This window comes from Anser cygnoides, chromosome 3 (genome assembly GCF_040182565.1).
Source record: "Anser cygnoides isolate HZ-2024a breed goose chromosome 3, Taihu_goose_T2T_genome, whole genome shotgun sequence".
In the NCBI taxonomy this organism is placed as follows: domain Eukaryota; kingdom Metazoa; phylum Chordata; class Aves; order Anseriformes; family Anatidae; genus Anser; species Anser cygnoides.
In genome coordinates this window covers 96,397,800-96,417,244 of record NC_089875.1, presented here as the reverse complement: position 1 = coordinate 96,417,244, position 19,445 = coordinate 96,397,800, and the positions used below count along the sequence as shown (strand labels likewise).

Here is a 19,445-nt window from a genome sequence, read left to right as displayed (position 1 = left end):
TTGCACAGTGAGAAACAGATCTGCAGAACTATGCTGTACATAATTCACTCCTAAATCCACCACCAGAGCAACAAAAGGGAGAACTTGAGTATGTTGGAAAGGGGAGCTGCTATTAGCATTGGACAGCACAGAAATATAGGTAGCTAGAGTTTTAAAATGCATTCACTGTTTCAAATATTTATTCAACAACCAGAATAGGAGTAGACTAAGCAACACTTGTTGTTACTATGTGAACTTACCACTGTTAATCAAAGCTCATTTTGACCAGTAATGATAGAACGGTGTATGTGAATTCCTATTTCCAACAAGGCATGAAAAATAAAGTGTTTCATATATATTAACGAGCCTGCCGCAAAGATTTAATGAAAAGCTTGTGTGATGTGAAAATGAAGGGGTACCCTTCACCAAGGTAAGAACACAAGAAACATGAAAGAGAATACAGAATACTGTAAAGCACAACTAAAAAAAATGAAATAGAGTAGTAAAAAACAGTATTAGGAAGGCAAACCCTCACAAAATGTAGTGTATACCTCCAAGGGGTGCAGTTTTACTAATCCTAATTCATGTTTCATGTCTTCTCCAGGCCTAACAGTTTGTCTGGAACTGTGTAGGTTCCTGTTTCTTAATTTGTCTCTCTCAGATGTTCCACTGATTTCGCTTGCTTTATCAAAAGTTATCTGGAACTGCGTACTTGTTTGAGAAACAAACTCTGTAAAAGATTGTGGGTTTCCATCTTCTAGTGATTGGTTTATTCTCGACATCTGGAACTGCACCTCCTTTGGTATCGTATCATCAGCACTCACGTACAGTGTATTTTCTTCTATTTGACCAGTCGTAAAGCCTGACCTCTCCTGTTTCTGCCTGAACAAAGGTGAATGAGGTTTTGCATGTGGAAGAAGTTGTTCAAATTCTCTAGCTGAGGTGTCATTCAAGTAATTCCCTCTTCTCTCACAGCTCAAGTTAAATCCACAATCTTTGAATTTATTATTTTGCTGAACTTCATTCTGAAACAAAAGAAATCTGTGTTCACTCTCCTTGACCTGCAAGTCCATTTTTTGTTTCAAGCCCTCAACCAAACGCTTCTGCACTTCCAACTCTTCCTCAAGTTTCCTGCACTTCTGGTGATAGTCCATTTCAGCATGCTTCCCTTGCTGCAGTTGCTCATGACATTTTTTAAGCCTTTCTTGCAGATCTTCAATCTGTATTTTGTACAACATGATGTTTTCCTCAGCCATATGCTTTTCCTGCTGAAGAGCAACACACTCTAGTTTTATGCCAGAAATGTCCTTTTCTGTGTTGCTATGAGATTCCAGTAATTTTTCCACTTTTTTCCTAAATTCCTCTGCAGAGTGTTTAAACTTGATTGATTCTTCCTGAAACAGAATCATTTTCTTGCGTGCCATTTGTTCATCCAGAGTCTTCTGGTGGAGTTCATCCTGTAATTTTTTTAATTTACTACTTAGTTCTTGTATATGAACTTCCTGTAGTTGTATTTTCTGTTCACTCACTTTCTTTTCTGTAGTTAGAGCACACATTTGGGCATTTAGATTTTTAATCTCCAGGTCAATGGTTAGGGTGGAAGCACTTTGTTTATCACATTTTTGTTTATATTCACTAGCTAAATCTTTTGTTTTTGCTAGATCATCTTCTAGACTTTTGATTTTACATAGGAATTCTTGCTCCATTATTGTTTGCTTGTGCAATTGTTCGTTTGTTGTACGCAGTTGCTCTTTGAAACCATCTGCTAGGGTTTTTAATGCCTCATTTTTCCTCTGAATACTTTGTTTTTCCAAAGTCATCTTCTCTGATTCAGATTGAATTTGCTTCATTAGTAGTTTTGTTTCAGTGTTCCATTTATTAAGGTCCTCTATCTTTCGTTTCAATGTTTCTGACACCTGATTACTTTTAGCTAATTCATTCTTCAGCATCTGGATTTCCTGATGGTACTCCTTTTCTACTTTTGTTTTTTGAAGCAATTCTTCCTGTATTTTCTTATATTTGTCCTGAAGATTACTTGCTTCTCCTTTGCATGACTGTGTTCTGTGTTCAGCTGCCAGCTTCTCTTTTTGAAGAGAACTGATTTGTGAATTTAAATGTTTGATAGTGATTTCAGTTTTTGCCTGTGATCTAGTTAATTCTTCTACTTCTCTTTTTAGATGTGCCTTTTCCTGATGAACAGATTTCAGCTCCTCCTGATAGTTCATCTTAATTTTCCTAAGATCTATAGCTTCCTGCATCACCTCTTCAGCTTTACCCGTAGTTCTATGTAACTGTTTGTCAAGTTCTTTCAACTGTTGCAAATATCCCTGCTCTACTTGGTCTTTTTCCTCCAACTTAATTTTTAGGCATTTAAGTTCACTATTGACTTCATCTAATTTTTCTTTTAATAAACGAGACTTTTCCTCTGTTGACGATTTTTGAAGCTCAATTTCATGCAGTTCATATTTGAGGTCTTTAATAGTTTTATCAGCTTTCTTGTTAGCAAGATTTAGTTCATCCACCTTCTGCTTTAGTTCTTCTACTATTTTTGCTTCTTGTTTCTTCTGGAAACTTGTAATTTCAGAATCAGTCTTACACTGGCTGCTTTGCCCAGCTGTGTAAATTGGCAGGGAAGTTTCTCTAGTTCCAGAGTACCTGCCTTCAACAACCTTCCTTCTGGCTTCAGTTTTCTCTTTTTCTTTCAGCTTTATTTCTGACAGATTCCCTTTACATTCAAGATCTTGCTCCATTTGCTTTATCAGTTTCATAAGTTTCTCTTCTCCTTCTGTTTTTTTCTTCAGCTCCTGCATAAGGGATTTTTTTTGTTGCTCTAAATCATGAAGATTAGTATCCTTTCTTCTCAGATGTTCTTCAAGGTTTCTTCTGGTAAAGGTGCTTTCTTCTATTTGGTTTCGAAAAGCCCGGAGGTTTTCTTCCAGTATACTTCTTTGAGTCTCTGCCTGAAAAACAAGCTGCCTTACACACTCCAACTCCTGCTTTGCATCTGCTTTCTCTTTCTCAATGCTCTCTAGATCTACACGACACTGCTTTGCCTCTTGCTCAGCCTTGGTCTTCTGAAGACAGATCTCTTCCATATCCTTTTGCTGCTTTTTCCGCTCATTTTCTGCAGCTTCCCTCAATTTGGGGAGCTCCTGCTCCACTTGGAATTTTTGTTTCTTCATATCCTCCAACATCTCCTCAAGTGCTTTAACCTTTCCCATGAGTTTTCTGTTCTCATCAGTCGTGCTATTTTGCTGTGCCATTAGATCTGAATATGCCTCACGCACTGATGCCTCCTCCTTCCTTAATATCTGTAGAAAAATAAGACAAGTTATAACATAGTTTTTCTAATACGGCGTATGAAACATTAGGCTCTTTTAAAAGCAAAGTGGAAAATACTTACTCATATTGCATGGTACATCCAGAAAGTAGAACGAGCAGTTCCCACCACCATCACCTTCTCTTGATACAGTAAGCTTCAGGAAGTTACCATTAGCCAGATATGAAACCCTTCATAAAGACATCCGCATAACGAAGAAGTCCTGAAGCCTCTCACTTCAGTCAGATGCCTCTTAGTGATTAGCAGAGTCAAACAGCTTGCATATGCTTTTTCTCCAAACAAATATGTAGAGCAAACAGTGAGCCAAACACTATGCACAAGAATTCCCAAGCAGAAACTACTGCTTTTGGATCAGTACAGCAGGAAACGGAGGAAGCTTTTTATGCTCACAAGCAAAAGTAACTCACAAGAAGTTTGGATGTCTCCAAGAAAAGAAACAGCATTTAGAGCTAGAGTCAAGATGAGTCAAGACCACGAAGGGAACTATCCCCCAATATATCTATGTTCTGTACTGTGCTCCACAGTATCAACACATCCACTGTCTCAGCTGGGGGACTAGGAGCACAGCTGCTCTGCGGTGTAGACACAGTTAGAACATAAACATGGTAGTTAGAAAAATCCTAGTGAAAACCAGACAGTAGTCTCCGTATGTTGGCAGGTGAAGGCAAACTCTTAGAAGCACTGCATAAGAATATAGTTGAAACCATACATACCTCACCTTCAGTAGCACAATTATGGCATTAGGTACCTAGTGTGAGCTAACATGAGGTAAGAACACACCCATATTCCTATGATCATACAGATATGGCATGGAAGAAAATTATAGCAATATTTTCAAATAAACGAAATGTTGTAGTTCAAATTTACCAGATTTACCTGACTCTTCATATGATATATGAAACTAATTTCCTAAAAGGCTAATGCAAAGGCAGCTTCTTCAATTTCACTCTGTATTTCCCCTGACCCTCCACAGAGACAATCTTGAACATATCCTAGCCAACACAAAACATTTACAGTGATTTCTTATCCGATCTCCTTTTATGCTCTTGTAGGCACTAAACCTAATGTATTATGCTTGAAACAAACTGAAAATACAGATTAGTCCCAAATTAAATTTTGTTAGCTTCCATTATTTCTAACTGGCATGGCTGAGCATCAGCTGGGTGGAGAAGAGGATGGCAATTAAATAGTAATATAAAATGAACATATGGATAAATTTATGAAAACTAAAAAATAAAAATCAAAAATCAAAATGCACAGTAATTAGTATATCATTAGTATATTCATTGTTTAAATTATATTGAATCAACTTTAAATCACTTGACCTTGACATATTTTGAGATTCAAATGTTGATTTGGACTGGTTTAGAATCATTCTTAATTTAACTTTTCTGTTTGCATTGCATAAAAACTCTGGTACCTCAGTTATAGTTGTGCTCCTTTTATCTTCATTACCACTGTCTTTTGTCTTTGTCTCCCTTCTTCTTTCAAGTGAGTTTTTGTTTCCTGTGTTTTCACAGAATGTTTTCTGTAGTTCAGTGGTTTTTCCAGGTACCTTTGTGTTATGACCTTTATCCTTGCTGTCCATTTCTGCTACTAGCAATAAATCTTTACATTTCTGATCCTGTTCTAACTTGTCCTCTCCACTCAGTTTCTTCCTGCTTATATTTATGTTGTCCAAACCATAATTTTTACCCTGCGATATTTTCTTCTCACTTACTTCCTCCTCGTGACTCAAAATCTTTTTTGCTAATCCATGTTCTGAAAATGGAAAATGATTATCTCCTCCAGAAATAATTTCTGAGAGGGAATTTAAATCACCTGCATTTCTCAGCAATTCTGTACTGAAACTTGGATCACTCTCCACTGGTTGATTAGATTGAGAGACTTTTGTTGTATGCTGATTCTCTGAAATATTTCCTGATGAAAAAGCCAAAATTTCTTGTGTTGTACTCCTGGCTTCATTTCGATTTAGAGTTGATTCTTCTAGGGTTTCACTTTGTTTTATGAAGTAACTTTTACCCAGAGATGTTCTGTGCAGTTTGTTTGCGTCCCTTTCAATACTACCAGAAATGCCTGGATTACCCACAGACTGCAGACTTAACTTCGTTTTTTCACTTCTGTTGTGCACTCCCAGTTCTCTGAAAGTAGATGCAACTTTCTCTAAAGGTACAACATTCCTTAGACCTGATAAGGAGTCAGCATCTTCACCACACACTTGAAACTCTTTGCCTTCATTACTTATGGTATTGTTGCTGCTACTTTCTGTAAAGCAATGTTCTTTACTCTGACATTCAAAAAATGTTTCTGCCGAAAAATGTTGCTGTTTGTGAGGGCTGATGCTCTGGGCATGCTCTCCAGTTTTTGTAATAACTTCATCTTTCTTCATTGTTAGCTCAAAATTAGTTTCTGATTGCATCTCATATCCTTCCTTTGCTGGAACATTGCTCCCTGCCTTTCTTGAACAACTTTTTTCTTGATTTTCACATATTATTTCCACTTCAGATAAATTTTTTGACACTCCTTCTATTTTCTGTCTCTCTCCATTAACGATTTGCTGACTTAACCTTTCACCAGGATAATTATTCGCACTCACAGAGATCTCAGCTGAAACAAAGGAATCTTTTCTATCATTTTTGTTTTCTTTACTTTGATTACCAAAACCCATTACATTATCTTGCTCTGTATGTAGCTTATTTTCTCTGTTGCCACTAATGCTACTTTCTTGATCATTGAGATTTACAACTTTTTTTAATGTTCTATCAACTTCGATTTTATCATCTCTGTGTAATTTTCTTCTGTGAATTTCCAGTGTATTTTCTGTTTGTTTAGCTTTATCCAAAGAGTTATCTTTTTGCATATATTCCACATCCATCATGCTTTCATTAGGTGCATTTTCCTCTCTGAATTCAACTGCTTCATTACACACCAACCGTTCAAAGACTTCAGTTGACTTCACAGGTTGCTGGTGCTCACTGTCATCTGGTAAGCTCTGAGCATGACAGTAACATGGATTAAACAGAGATATCACGGAAAGGATCTTATTTTTCTTTATTCTGTGCATTCTTAATGCCATTACTGAGAGTTAAGAAGAAAGACTGTCATGAAAGAAAATCTTGGAACAACCACAGATTTCAGAGGTTTGATCCGAGGAAAACATACTATTATTCCTCTTTTGAAACCTATTTAGGTTATCTTCGAAGAAGCTATCAGAAGTTTAGAAGAATTCAGGAGCAGGACAGGGTTTGGATGGAGAGTATTTGATTTCCAAAAGAAAAAAAGCAGTCCTGGGGATTCAGAGCAGATGGAGACTCAGAAGCATTTAAAAGATTCCATTTGTTCTTGAGGAACATGAAGCCTATCAGCATTCACAGGATTCTTGGTCCCCATTTCAATTCTTGCTCTTTGTTTCACTTTTTATCCATTATAAAGTTAGTATTGTTAGTTAGACTGAATACTCAGTTATAGCGGCTACGTATCAAGAAGCTTATCTATTTCCATTTGCACACTCCACCACTTTAATGATGTACATTAGTGCAAAGATGCATTCTCTTAGCATTAACAGTTTGTTCAAAGGTATTCAAAAGCCAGAAAGGCAATAAAAACAAAGCCAGCACCAGAATTATGTAAAATTAGTTTAAGAACTCTGTGTGGTTTTTTTTCTGTAACAACATTAAAATTTATACTTCTGAATGTTTTCCAATTTTATGTAAGTTACACAGGACCAAATTTAATATGGGCACAATTAATCATAAGAGTGTAACAGGGCTTTATTTTAGAGATTTGAAGTGTATAGATTATATTAAAACACTATAGCCCTTAAGAAACTGAATTACTTTCTGAGAGAAACAGATTTATGAAGAAAGTGAAATTTTTCATTTTTTTTCTCAATTATTTGGAATGGTATTTTTGCAGCAAGAATGTATTCTGAGTAATTTGTCTGTTTAACTTCAGTAACCTACGCTTGTTAATAAGATTCAACACTAAACATGAATAAAATTCTATTTGACCCTAAGGAATCAATACAGTAGAAAGGCAGAAGGAAAAAAATCTAAACATGTCAAAAATAATTAAGAAATTTGAGAGGACACTGCATCTCCCTGTTTAATGGGCTCTTTTATATATTGTAAGTGGACCAGAATACATACTCAGCTTAATGTCGGCATATATCCCAAAGATCGAGCCCTAAAATAGTGCAGTATTAAAATGTACTGTATGTAACTGCATCTCCAGCAGAAATTAGTAAGCCATATGATCCTTCCAGCTGGAAGAACTGGTAAAACGTATGGGTGATATGGTTTTGCTTATCTGAATGTTGTAATTTGATACTCCTACATTACTGTATAGAGCACAGTATATAGGGAATTCGGTCTTTTGTATCTGCTGCTAACTTTGTGAATAATTCCAGCAGATAGATAGATTGCTCTTTATTTGCTTAGCTGTTCTTTTTGTTCGGTTGTCTTTTAGCAGATGACCTACCTCTTCCTCTTCCAGTCTTTTCAGAGAATCACCTGCAAACTTTATGTACTGCGTCATCAGGGTCACTAAGGCAGTATAACGAGTCCGTAAATCCATGAACTGCAGAGAAACAAAATGGGAGGGCGGCAAGAGTGAAACACTCACCCTGAATGCCACGTAATGTAAAAAGACAACTACCTAGAATTAACCTTTTAAGAAGTGATAAATACTTTTCTAGAACCTATCCCAACTTTGAATCCAATTTCATTTTACTAATTAATAAATCCTAAATCTCATTCTTTTGTTTACTCCGTTTAAAGCAAAGATGCATAAAGCTTTCCTATCATAAGAAATCCGTTTACCTCTTGAATAATGAAGTCTGATGAGCTTTGCATTCTTCGACGTTTCACTGGAGATTTTTGTTGGGAGTCAACCATAGCTCTGTATGTCATAGTCTGCAATTCATAGTCCTATAAAAAACATAAAATACACAAAATGGTCAGCATTCCACATGATACTGACACTAATAAAAGGATTCTAAGTATACCAGTATTTATTACCTTCACAGCAGCTGAGTACTGTTCTGCATATTTCTGGCATTCATCTATTTTGCTTTGTTTCATCTCAATCTCAGAAACCAGCATCTGTAAAATATGAATCTACATCTTTATCTTAAAAAGTGACTCTTTTCTTATGGCTGTTGTTATTAGCATTTCTATTTTATCTAACAACATCAAATTACATAATACACACATTTCCACATGTGTACAAGTAATTGTAAGCTCAAGCCCATTTCCTGGTTTTGCTTGGTTTACAGTACAAAAGTAGTGGAAAAAGTCCTGCCAGGCTTAATACCTGGTGAGCAAAGCTCAAAAAGAAATTAGGGTTATACCATTTCACACATATAATTTGTTACATGAAAGTATTTTGTTATATAAATACATTATTGTTATAAATATATTTCTATGTCCATAATTACCAAGAGTAGCTCTAAATAAAAAAAATGAGGTGATAAGCCAGTAATTTTAGGCACTCTCTAAGGTTTTATGTTTGCAAATGTGAGAACTAAAACTGGTCTAAAAAATAGTAATAATTAGTGATATATTAAAAATGTTAGCTGCACATAACATATGGGAACATAAAAATGTAAATGCTGCTGACAATTTGGATTTTTACAATAAAGGCTGAGGGATATAAGCACCTCAGTTCAAGAAATAAGACTGACATCATTGGGTTCAACTGATATTTTAATTCTTCTCCAGTCATCACAGCAGCAAATTCCTACAATGAGATCCCTTACGTACCTTATGCTGGTTCAGCTGTTTAGCCAGTGCTTTGCTATTTTCGGGATGAATTTCTTGAATCTTTCGCTGAGTATCTTCCACTTGTTGAATCCAAGTGTCCAATGAATTGTAAGTATCTTTGTAGTACTTCAGAGATTTATTAATACTTTCTAAGTCACGCAACCTGATTTTATGTTAGAAAATATATAAGGAGTAAAGATGAGTATAAATGATAAAAAGCACAACACTAAATACAACCTTCAAGGCTTTGGATATCTTAGCTCTGCTAAGCTAAGTATAGTATAGCATACTATAAACATTGTAAAATAGCACTAACTGAACAGTAAATTAACTTCTCAAACACTGAAATCCCCAGCTTGATGAAGCCTTTTCATTTGTCATAAACAACACCCAAGAGAGATTCTACTACAGAAAAAAACCTATGCATATATTTCTCATTAGTGAGCTAAATTGCTTGAAACTCCATGAGCACAGGAATCCCCAGGCACACTGTAAGAGGAAGGTCTCTGCAACAGTAATTAATTCTATGAAGTCGGAGAATTTCAAATGTGACTTATGTGAATTAAGAAGGCAAAAAGCTGAGCTGGAGTTATGTAGCGGTTCACCATACCCCATACCTCCCACAAAACAACAGCAGTTACACTTGCTATGCTAAAGCAAGAGATTTTGTTGACCATTAAAAAGTCCCTTTTAAAATTATGTTTTTGACCTGGCAAAAAGTACGATGTATTTCTTTAAAGTGGTTCCAATACTGACAGTTATACTTTCATGATCCTTATACTGTTACTTCAAGTATCATATAAATACCACTCATCCAAAACACTGCATAATTACAGAGAAACTTACTCAATTGTGAATAAATACTTTGAATTGTGAATTGTCTGATTGTGAATAAATACTTTGAATTGCACTACTGTTGTTCTCAAGATGCCAAAAGGAGAGTAAAAAAGAGCAAGCAAAGGATAAACTATTTGTCAGGTTTCATACTTAAGCATAGTTTTACGCCAATAACCATGAAAGTAAGAAGGGATCGTGGTAACTGCAGCCAATATTTGTATATGCTTTCCATATAATGATCATCAGTGTCAAGCTGTTAGGAAGCAGCAGAGTGAACATTTGCAGAAAGCAGTTTGTTTACAGCTACATGCTGCAACCACCACAATCTGTCCTATTTACACTAGAAGTCACTTTGTATTAACAGCAACTTTTCAGTACGTTCTATTCAGAACACAGAGCCGTAAGGAGATCATTTGGTTCGTGTTTGTCCTATGAGGAAATAAGGACACTTCAATACCTCATAGAACTATTGTTTTATCATTTAATTTTTGTCACGCTATCAGATGATGAATCATCTGAGTTGATTTAAGGCTAGCCATTCTCCAGTCAGCTCTAAATCAGCCAGCTTTTGCCCATCTGCCTTTTAACTACTGGTGATGTTGAACAGAGCCAACTAAGTTGGTTAATTGCAACCAAATAACTTCAGTATTACATCTGAGCGGACACTCGTCCCTTAGAAAAGAAGGACAAAAACGTGAACGGGTGTTGTGTGAAACTTTACGTAAACAGCGCTGTATTTGATGTTCCTGTTCAAGTTATCTATAATGACAAATTAAAGTAGATTTTAAAGGAAATAAATTCAGACTGTGTACTACAGACTTCCTTAACTTCTCCATACTACAAAGGAAACAACACTAAATAGATGTATGGACATCTCCTTCAAAATTATTGACAGCTGTGTTCTGTGATATCTGTAAATCTGTAAAGGCATGTGCATTTGAGTAACACTCTCCAATATAGTCACAACAATAATATTGAGAGGCTTAAATTAGAGCAACATTGCAATTGCGTAAGGAGACTTCATGAAACCAGTTGCACACCAAAAGAAAATACTGGCACTTCTCCAGAAGTTTTTAATCTGGTAGCTATTGCAACAAAATTATCACAGAAGTCAATAGAAGCTAAGGGCTTCCAGACTTAGCGCTTAAGTCATTAAAAGCAAGCAAACACGAAGCCAGTCATAACTGATCAATCAGCTCATGAGTTTTGCCTGTCAGAACAAATTATGTGGAGAAACAGATGGCATTTCCATAGGACAGCAAGCCATGTCTGTAGGCTTTTTTTGGAAAGTAAAAGGACAGTTTCTCTCTACTGTGTCTCAGTAAGTTGTTAGAAATAAAACAAAGTTTCTCTATTTTGTTAATCTTTTGGTGTTCAACAGGCAGAGACAATCCCTGTGGAAACGACAGACAACAGTGTCAGCAGCACAGAAAAGATAAGAATCCCTGATCTTAGTGCATTTAGCAAATAGCTCATTAACATTCATTCTTGATTATTTTTCCTCAGAAACAACAAGAACATCAAAAAACACGAACAGATTATAAGAAAAAGTTATACAAACCTATTCTCAATTTGAGAATGAATATTTTGCCACCTCTCGGCTAACTGATCAACTTTTTCTTTATGCCAGTCGAAGTCAAGATCACGTTCCTTGTGCATTTTAAACATCTGATCACTGATCATCTTTGCCTTCTGCAGCTCATCCTCCAAGGCATGGAATACTTCTCTTTTCTCATCTACTTCAGATCTCCATTGCTAGTGTATGATAAATTAAATATTTTAAATAATTCCTAAATTATGACACTACTTATAAATGAATATTTTACATAAGCAATTACTTCTGGTTGCTCAAACACTAGAATGGCACCAAAATGAGTTTGAAGCAACTAATTAGCCGTGAACTGCAAAATAGTTCTGAATAACAGCATCCCCCACAACACAAGCACCAAAACACAGCCAGCAAATCGACATCTTTATCTGATAAACTACAGCTTTCACAAAATTAGGTAGGTGCCAATCGCTAACAAAAAAGCATTACTTATCATTTGAGATATTGAAATAAGCTGTATGCAGAGTATTAAAAATGCTGAACTTCAGTTTTAGCCTTTCTGAAAGATAAATGCCAAACCTCCTAAGAAATCCCAGTTAGTATACCACAGCAGTAAGAGGAATCATACTGTGGACATGTTTATATAAGAATATGTTTATGTTACCTTAAGCATGCATTACCTTTGCAGAGACAGAAAAATAAGTCTTATTGAAGCATTAACAATTGGCATTCTTCGAAGTTCGGAAACTGCAAAGCATTACCTAATTGCAATTATACACATGCAAACTATCCAATTCTCAATGTTTCAAAGTCTATTTTTGTTGAGGTATCAGTCCTAATGCAGACTTTCCTCCAAACACATATGCCAACTTTTGATAAACTATACAGTAAAGCATAACCAGAACAAATGTTACAAGATGGATCATTTCCCGTTTATTTTTTTTTATTTGTCCAGGCACCTGTAGACTCTTACCTTTAATGTACCCATAAGATTTTCAATATTATTTTTGTCAGCAGTTACTGCCTCTTCTTCACACAGCTTAGTTTCATAAAGTTTCACTAATGATTCTGCTCCTTGGGTGTTCTTCAACACCAAATTTACAGTTTTTAATCTGAAAAACAGTAATCTCCTGTTAACTGAACAAGCAATAAAAATACTCAACACACTTGTGTTTTTCAGTCTTTTCATGTCACAGATACCCCTTTATACAGTGCTAAAATATTGTTAACTCCTCTTACTTGATCATTATTATTCATACTAATATTTTTAATTTATAGTAAACTACAGTGTGTATGATGGGAGATGGCCTATTACATACTTATCTATGTAAATGGAAGACATAGAATAAACTTGGTTCATATTCTGAATAACAATATTTAGTTCAGAGCGCAGAGTAGGAACTGAAGGTGAACCAGCAGCTTGACTGAAAAACTCTTCGCATTTATCTGTGATGCCTCCCAAGTCATCTTTCAGTCTATCCAACTCCTTCTTCAGTTTCTGTAAAAATGAACAGTGATTGACAGTGTTTTTATACTATATCAATCTGATGTGTACTCTAGGTAAAAGAGCCTTTCCCAAAGGCTCACCTCTTGCTCTGAAATCCTAAACACACTTTCATGTAGGTCATCCCTTTCCATTGGGGTTCGGATCTGTCGGATTAACCGCTCCTCACAGCTCTCCAGCCGAAGTCTGATATTTCTGACTTCTGAGATGTACAGGTTGTAAATAGACTCTTCCTGCTCCTCTGTTGAAAGAAACAAAGAACATTTTAGCAAACAAAGCCATTGTGACACTTTAACCATGTCTTCTCACAGAAGACTTTATAGAGTCACCATTCGACAGGTCTTTTCAGGAATGACTGAAATCCCATCAATTTCCATATTTTTTACTACAAAACAAATTTTAGGAACCTTTAAATTTTAGCTATCATTAGATCACCTCCTCACACTTTGAAAATTAGCATTTATCCTCTATCGTCCATCCCAGACACAGGCATCATCCCTTATGCAGACACTGCTAAATTCAGTAGCTGAATCTTTCAGCCAGATGATGTCAGGCATGATTCTCTAGGAAATCTCAAGGGATTTTTTTTTTTTGTAATTCTCCTTCAGAGGCACAAGGCAACACATCTTTCCTTAAGTATAGTGAACTATGCTAATGCAGTAATCAGCTTTGCACTACTGTATTCCTGTAAGTGATTAGCTACTTGACAGTATCAGAACAGTTATTTTAAGCTTTTTGTGCTTGTTGTATTTAAAAACAGAGTTAAGAGAACTGTAACTACAGGTATTCTGTGGAGCTACAAAAAAATCTAGGACACTTCTCTTGCATTAACAGTGTTAAAAAATTTAATATTGTTATGAACTCAACAAAGTACTGAAGCTGAATTCAAACATTCAGAAACAGCAAGGAAACACTGACTAAACAGCAATCTGTAGTGTACAGAAAAATTTGGGGGAGGGCTAATTTTTTTCTACCACTTTGTATATTAACAATATTTTTACATAGATTAATACATGCAAGCTTAAAAAAAAGGCTTTGATTTTTCATACAATATAATTGTGCAAAATGTTAAAATGACAGTTCTTTATCCATTCAGAGGAACTATAACATTAACCATATCAATATGATAAAACAGTAATTCACTAGAGCTTGAATTTATACAGAGAATATGTATTGAGAATTACAATCTCTCTTGCGAGGGCAGCTTTCTACTTTTCTCAGCAAAGTTTTACCTCTTTCTGCAGATTTCAGAAGCTCTTGATAGTATTGCTTGCAAATATTAACTTCCCTTTCCAGTTGTGCTGTATCAGAGCTTGTAAAGATTTTGGACTCCTGGCTGTCTTCCACAAAATCATCAAAGCGGGACTGCAAATTGCTTAGAACCTGCTGATGTTCACCTGGCAGCATTGTTTTTATCTGCAACAGATCATAAACCCAAGGTGCAGTCAGCAATGATGCAACACTCATGCAGTTACCTCTAACACTTTTTATTAAAAAACAGTACTGACCAATTACTAAGATGGCAAAGTCAAAGAATTGAGGTTCTGAAAGCTTGCTGTTCCTGGACCGGGGTTCACTTGACAGGTATCAGAGTAACACCAGATAGATTATATTCAAAATAAAATCCTTCTCCAACTTTAACACCAGTAATGGGCTGTGTTAAGCCAACCCCACATCAGACACCATTTCTCCATCTCCATCTATGCCTTGTAGCAACAAACAGGCACCCAGCAAGAGTCACAGGAGGAGGAACGTTTCAGTATTATCTCAGATTCCTTCTTTCCAGTAACAACAGTGGGAAATTAGGACTTAATATGTCATTTTGGGTATTACAAAAAATTTTTGCAACCGTTTGAAGCCAGAGATACTCTGATGCTGTATAATAAACTCCTATACTAAATATCATTATGCTGTACATCCAACACTGGATAATTCAGTGATCTCATACATTGTTTTAGCTAGACAGAATAGTATTTTGATCTCTATCTCTATTTTATTTCTGACAAATTTATCCTAATTATCTACTTAACTTTTCAAATTACAGACACATGAGAAGAGGAATCAGCATTCATCTGCCTTCAGCTTGAAAAACTAAATGTAACTTTCACAGTCGTCCAACTGTTAGTAAGAAGTTGCAGCATAAGGAAATAATGGGGAGTTTTCACTAACATTAACCTTAGCCTAGAGAAGCTAACCTCCCCAGACATCTTCAAGATAAATCCAAGCCAAAATTCAAATTTAGTCACTGTTCAACTGCTTTCAAGAGATCCTGTCTCTCTGCTGACAACAAGAGACTAGAGAGATTAGCCCAAAAAGAGTACTGGTAGTTTTCATGATACAATCTCTCTGCTCTTTCCCCATGTACATCTGTGTAAGTTGCTCAGATAAAGGCAGAATATTGCACAGTGGTGCACTGCCAGCTATTTCCAGAAAATGAGGATAACTGCAAAATGATTAATTATGCACTACCTCCGTGAAGTGCAGCCTACGCCTCTTAGCCTTACTTCCTAGGAGGTGGCTAGGAGGCCCTTGCTAGACATAGTACATACCGAGGCAACATTGCCAGCTCGAACGGCTTCAATTTCATTTGTAAGGTAATGCCAGGAAACCACACTCTTCATGTTTACATGTGACTCGTGCCAAAGGGCCAGTACATTCTGAAATTGCTGTTCAATCCTGAAACATAAAAAGAATCCAATTTAAGATAAGAGAATGCTGTTTTACATTGCAGTAATGTATGAAAAAGGAAAAAAAATACATTTTAACCTGAGTTCCATATTAATGAATTTGAAAAAAAAATCTGCTTCCTTGTCTCTAACCCAAAGGAAATGTTTTTCTGTGTAAGAAAACAAAAATATTTATATAAAAAACGTATTTTAAAGCTGTTTTTGTTTTGTCCCTACCTGTTGGCTGTATCTATTGCTTCTTTGTTTGGTGGAGGAACTGTAAAGCATACAGATGGAACCATGGCCTCATTACCACTTGGGCTAATGACTTTCCATTTAGCACGATGGGAGTTGTTTGCTAAAACACACTCATCATCCTTGTAAATAGTTATCTAGTATTAACAGAAAAGCAGAAAAATTTAATGAGCTAAGCATTACAAAATAGTTGTACAAAGCTCTTTTGTAAATGGTGTCACCAAATAAGCAACAGAACAACAAAAACAATGTTCAACACAAGGATTTGCTCTTGTTTACTAGGGTGGAAGACATTTAGAGCCCAGCATTCTCCAGGAACATGGTAATTAATGAAACTTCAGCTGAATTCTCACGTCTGTAATTGATTTGAGGAAATTCAAGTTTCTAACCTCAATTTGTCTATAGTCACAGATGGCTTTAATTGGGATGGATGTTTTCAGTATACAGTCAGGGTTCCTTGGCTTCAGCTGAATTATTGCCTTTGCTCTCCCTACAAGGCCTGCTACTGTGCTCTTATACTGCAAGAGTTGTTCCTTTTCTTCCTAAAACAGTAAAGAAAAGAACAAAGAACACATCATGAGAAGTGGCCAGAATACAGTTCTGCTTCTTTGATCCTGTTAAGCTTTTCTTTTTCTGACTTCTTTTACTGTGTTTCTTAAAAGTAACACATTTTACAAGAACGATTTATCCTTCTGAAGTCACTGGTTTCCCACAACATCTGCTATTGTAAAGATAAAGAAATAAATAATACTGTATTTTAAGGGTATGAAAAACAGTCATTACATGTGGACGGATAAAAATATTTAATTATAACTTCTAAAATATCTAAAAATATATATAAATTCTAAAATATCAGTCTTATTTTCTTATTTGCCTTTAAAAGAACAATTTTATAACATGGCTTTTATATCCAAGTACAATCTACACATATCTCGTTTAACTGTAGCTCACATTAACAGGATCCTTGAATTCTTACCATAGACTCCTGGACAAGGTCTTCCAGTCTATGAAGGCTGCTTGTTCTATCACAACTATACTTTCGGTATATGGCATCTTTCAAATTCTTTAAATATTCCATGGCCTCTTTGGCATCACTGAAAAACTAGGAGGAGACGAATATCTGTGTTACTATTAAACAACCTAAAAAACATATAAATAGCTACATCATGAAGGTTTTTTGAAGCGTTATCTTCTTAAAGATCACCTTCCCTAGCAGTTTGAAGTGACCACTGTAGCACACAACAATATTCATGATCTCATGTTTTAATGTACGCTTAAGGGAGGCACATGTTGTAATGTCTTGGAACAGCAGTTGGTTTGGGTACTATCTAAATGCAAAACTGATTCAGCAGTTATTGAACCTTAGTTAATTATGGTTTCAGCTAACAGAAGAATTTCTGAATTCATTCTTGCTTCGTAATTACGAAGCATTATTCTTGGATTCATAATTACTTTCACATATAAAGAACAGATAGAGCTTATAAACTCTAAGAAACTAGCTGCAGATTTAGCAAGCACACCGGAGTGAACATTTTGGGAGGAAGGGGAAGTGAGCAACCACACTTGGCAGTTCTGCCTCAATCTAGGGCGCTGGTTAAGAACGACTGGGAAGGGAAATGTCCTGTGATAATTGGCAACTCATTCCTCAAGTCCAGAGTTCTCCTTTTCTTACTGTTACCAGTAGGAGCCCAAACCACTCAACTTTGTCTTCTTCAGCATCCATTTCCTAACTTTGGGCTGTTGTTCTTCTCAATCAAAAGACATTTAATCCCAATAGCCTTCCTATTCAACTGCAAAACGCAGAAGACACTAAGGACTGCTATTTATAATTTAAATATAAAATAGGAGTAGAAAATGTTTTTTCTACAAAACGAAAATCCTTAAATCTTCAATCCTCATGCATATTTGATGGGTAAGTAAAAGGGTGATAATCAGAAAGATGTTTTGTTGGACATGTCTGCGGTCAGGGTGCTCTCTGCTCTGTTCTTTATTAACGGTGCCCATTCCATTTCTGTTTGCGTTCTCCTGGAACAACAACCTGGAATATGTTCTGCCTTGGCCATCATTAACCTCTACATCCAGCCACAAAACCTTTATTGACTGCAGTTCTGTATGACATGGAGAGAACACGGCTTCTTTCTCAGATTCTCTGCTTGTTGTTATGGCATTGTTTAAAACCATCAGACCAGATTTCCATCTGTTCTGAACTAATGTAACTACAGGCAAGTCAATGCAGGTGTGGTAACACCGTGGGAGTACAGCTCATCATCTAATAATTGTACATGATAAATTCCAATTCTACTACTACTGAGAGAGAGCAACTAGCATTTTCAGTCAAAATGGAACTTTTTGACTGTGGGCACAACTTAAAAACATTTCACACTTATATTGACTTATTTCCTTACCTCAAAATAGGCAGCATTTTCTCTCAAATGTTGTTCAACACAGTGACAGAGCTGAAGAATCCAGCTCCATTGTGTCTGCATTGCAGCTCTATAGGCCTTTAAGGGAGACAGATTTTACAAAAGGAAATGAATATTAAAACATAGATACATTTACAGAATTTAGACAACATGAAAGTAATGTTGCAAACACAAGCATCTAGACTTGAACGCCTTACCCAAGAAAAGCAAGCTGCAACAAAGAAAATTCCTAACAAATGTGAGAAATACCCTGCCATTACAGCATGGTCATATATCAGAAAACCTTTCCTGAGGGACTGGGGAATCACCATCCTTGGGTGCATTCAAGACTCAGCCCTGACACTGCTATAAGCAGGGACTGGACTAGATTTCCTGAGGTTCCCCTAGCCTAAACCAGTTTATGACTCCATTGCTCTATTTACTTGTTTGAATATCTGGACACCTGCCTCCATACAAATCAGATATTAAAGCAACACTGAGTGCACAATAAAAATAATAATTCAGGACATGCTGCAATATGCAATTCTGTATACGTGTTGTAGAGATTTTCAAGAATGCAGTCCTGTTTGAATGATGCCTCCTATACTGACTGCAGTGCTGTCACTACAGATGTACTCTTCTAATATTCACCAGCAGAGGGGACTCTTGACTTGGTAAAAGCAGCTGAAAGTCTCAGTTTGGTAATTCTGTATAATTCTCAGGGAATTCAAAGATTTTCCGTTGGCTTCAATGAATCTCAAGTTGATCCATTAACGCATAATTTTTTCTGCACAGAAGGCATTAATTTAAGAATTGTTTTTTCATGTCCTAATATAGCATTATTGCAGACATCATAACCTACATACGCATCTTCACTGTGATGGCCTAGTTTCATAACATGCATCTTTAATATATTAAGTATATTTATACTTATATACTGATTACCCATTAGTAACAGCATATACTTTTAAAGAATATAATTCTACAGATTAAATAAAAAATCATGCATTATAATAAAAGTAAACGCAGTGAGAAGGAAGAAAGGAAAAATTTTCTTTGTCTGTTTCCAGTTTACATTGATATAAACTCAATGAGGTGAAGAAACATAAAAATCCATCCTCTCTGCCTTTTTTCATTCTTATATAATAACA

General features: G+C 35.9%; 1 protein-coding gene across 24 annotated transcripts in view; it reads right to left on the bottom strand.

Annotated features, from left to right (window-relative positions):
• The window catches only part of DST (dystonin), a 298,953-nt gene that overhangs the window by 119,643 nt on the left and 159,865 nt on the right, over positions 1 to 19,445 (bottom strand). For 20 of the 24 annotated variants that reach the window (XM_066994753.1, XM_066994766.1, XM_066994772.1 and 17 more), the window contains 14 exons: positions 18,298 to 18,393; positions 16,869 to 16,994; positions 16,282 to 16,434; positions 15,875 to 16,029; positions 15,521 to 15,647; positions 14,204 to 14,387; positions 13,055 to 13,212; positions 12,787 to 12,965; positions 12,441 to 12,579; positions 11,480 to 11,673; positions 9,082 to 9,244; positions 8,338 to 8,421; positions 8,140 to 8,247; positions 7,799 to 7,897 (listed from right to left, as the gene is read on the bottom strand). In XM_066994753.1, the coding sequence (XP_066850854.1) occupies positions 7,799 to 7,897; positions 8,140 to 8,247; positions 8,338 to 8,421; positions 9,082 to 9,244; positions 11,480 to 11,673; positions 12,441 to 12,579; positions 12,787 to 12,965; positions 13,055 to 13,212; positions 14,204 to 14,387; positions 15,521 to 15,647; positions 15,875 to 16,029; positions 16,282 to 16,434; positions 16,869 to 16,994; positions 18,298 to 18,393 (1,965 nt within the window). Of the gene's footprint in view, positions 1 to 530; positions 3,291 to 4,739; positions 6,312 to 7,798; positions 7,898 to 8,139; positions 8,248 to 8,337; positions 8,422 to 9,081; positions 9,245 to 11,479; positions 11,674 to 12,440; positions 12,580 to 12,786; positions 12,966 to 13,054; positions 13,213 to 14,203; positions 14,388 to 15,520; positions 15,648 to 15,874; positions 16,030 to 16,281; positions 16,435 to 16,868; positions 16,995 to 18,297; positions 18,394 to 19,445 lie in introns of all 24 variants that reach the window. The other 4 variants (XM_066994752.1, XM_066994757.1, XM_066994751.1 and 1 more) reach the window with 2 other exon arrangements.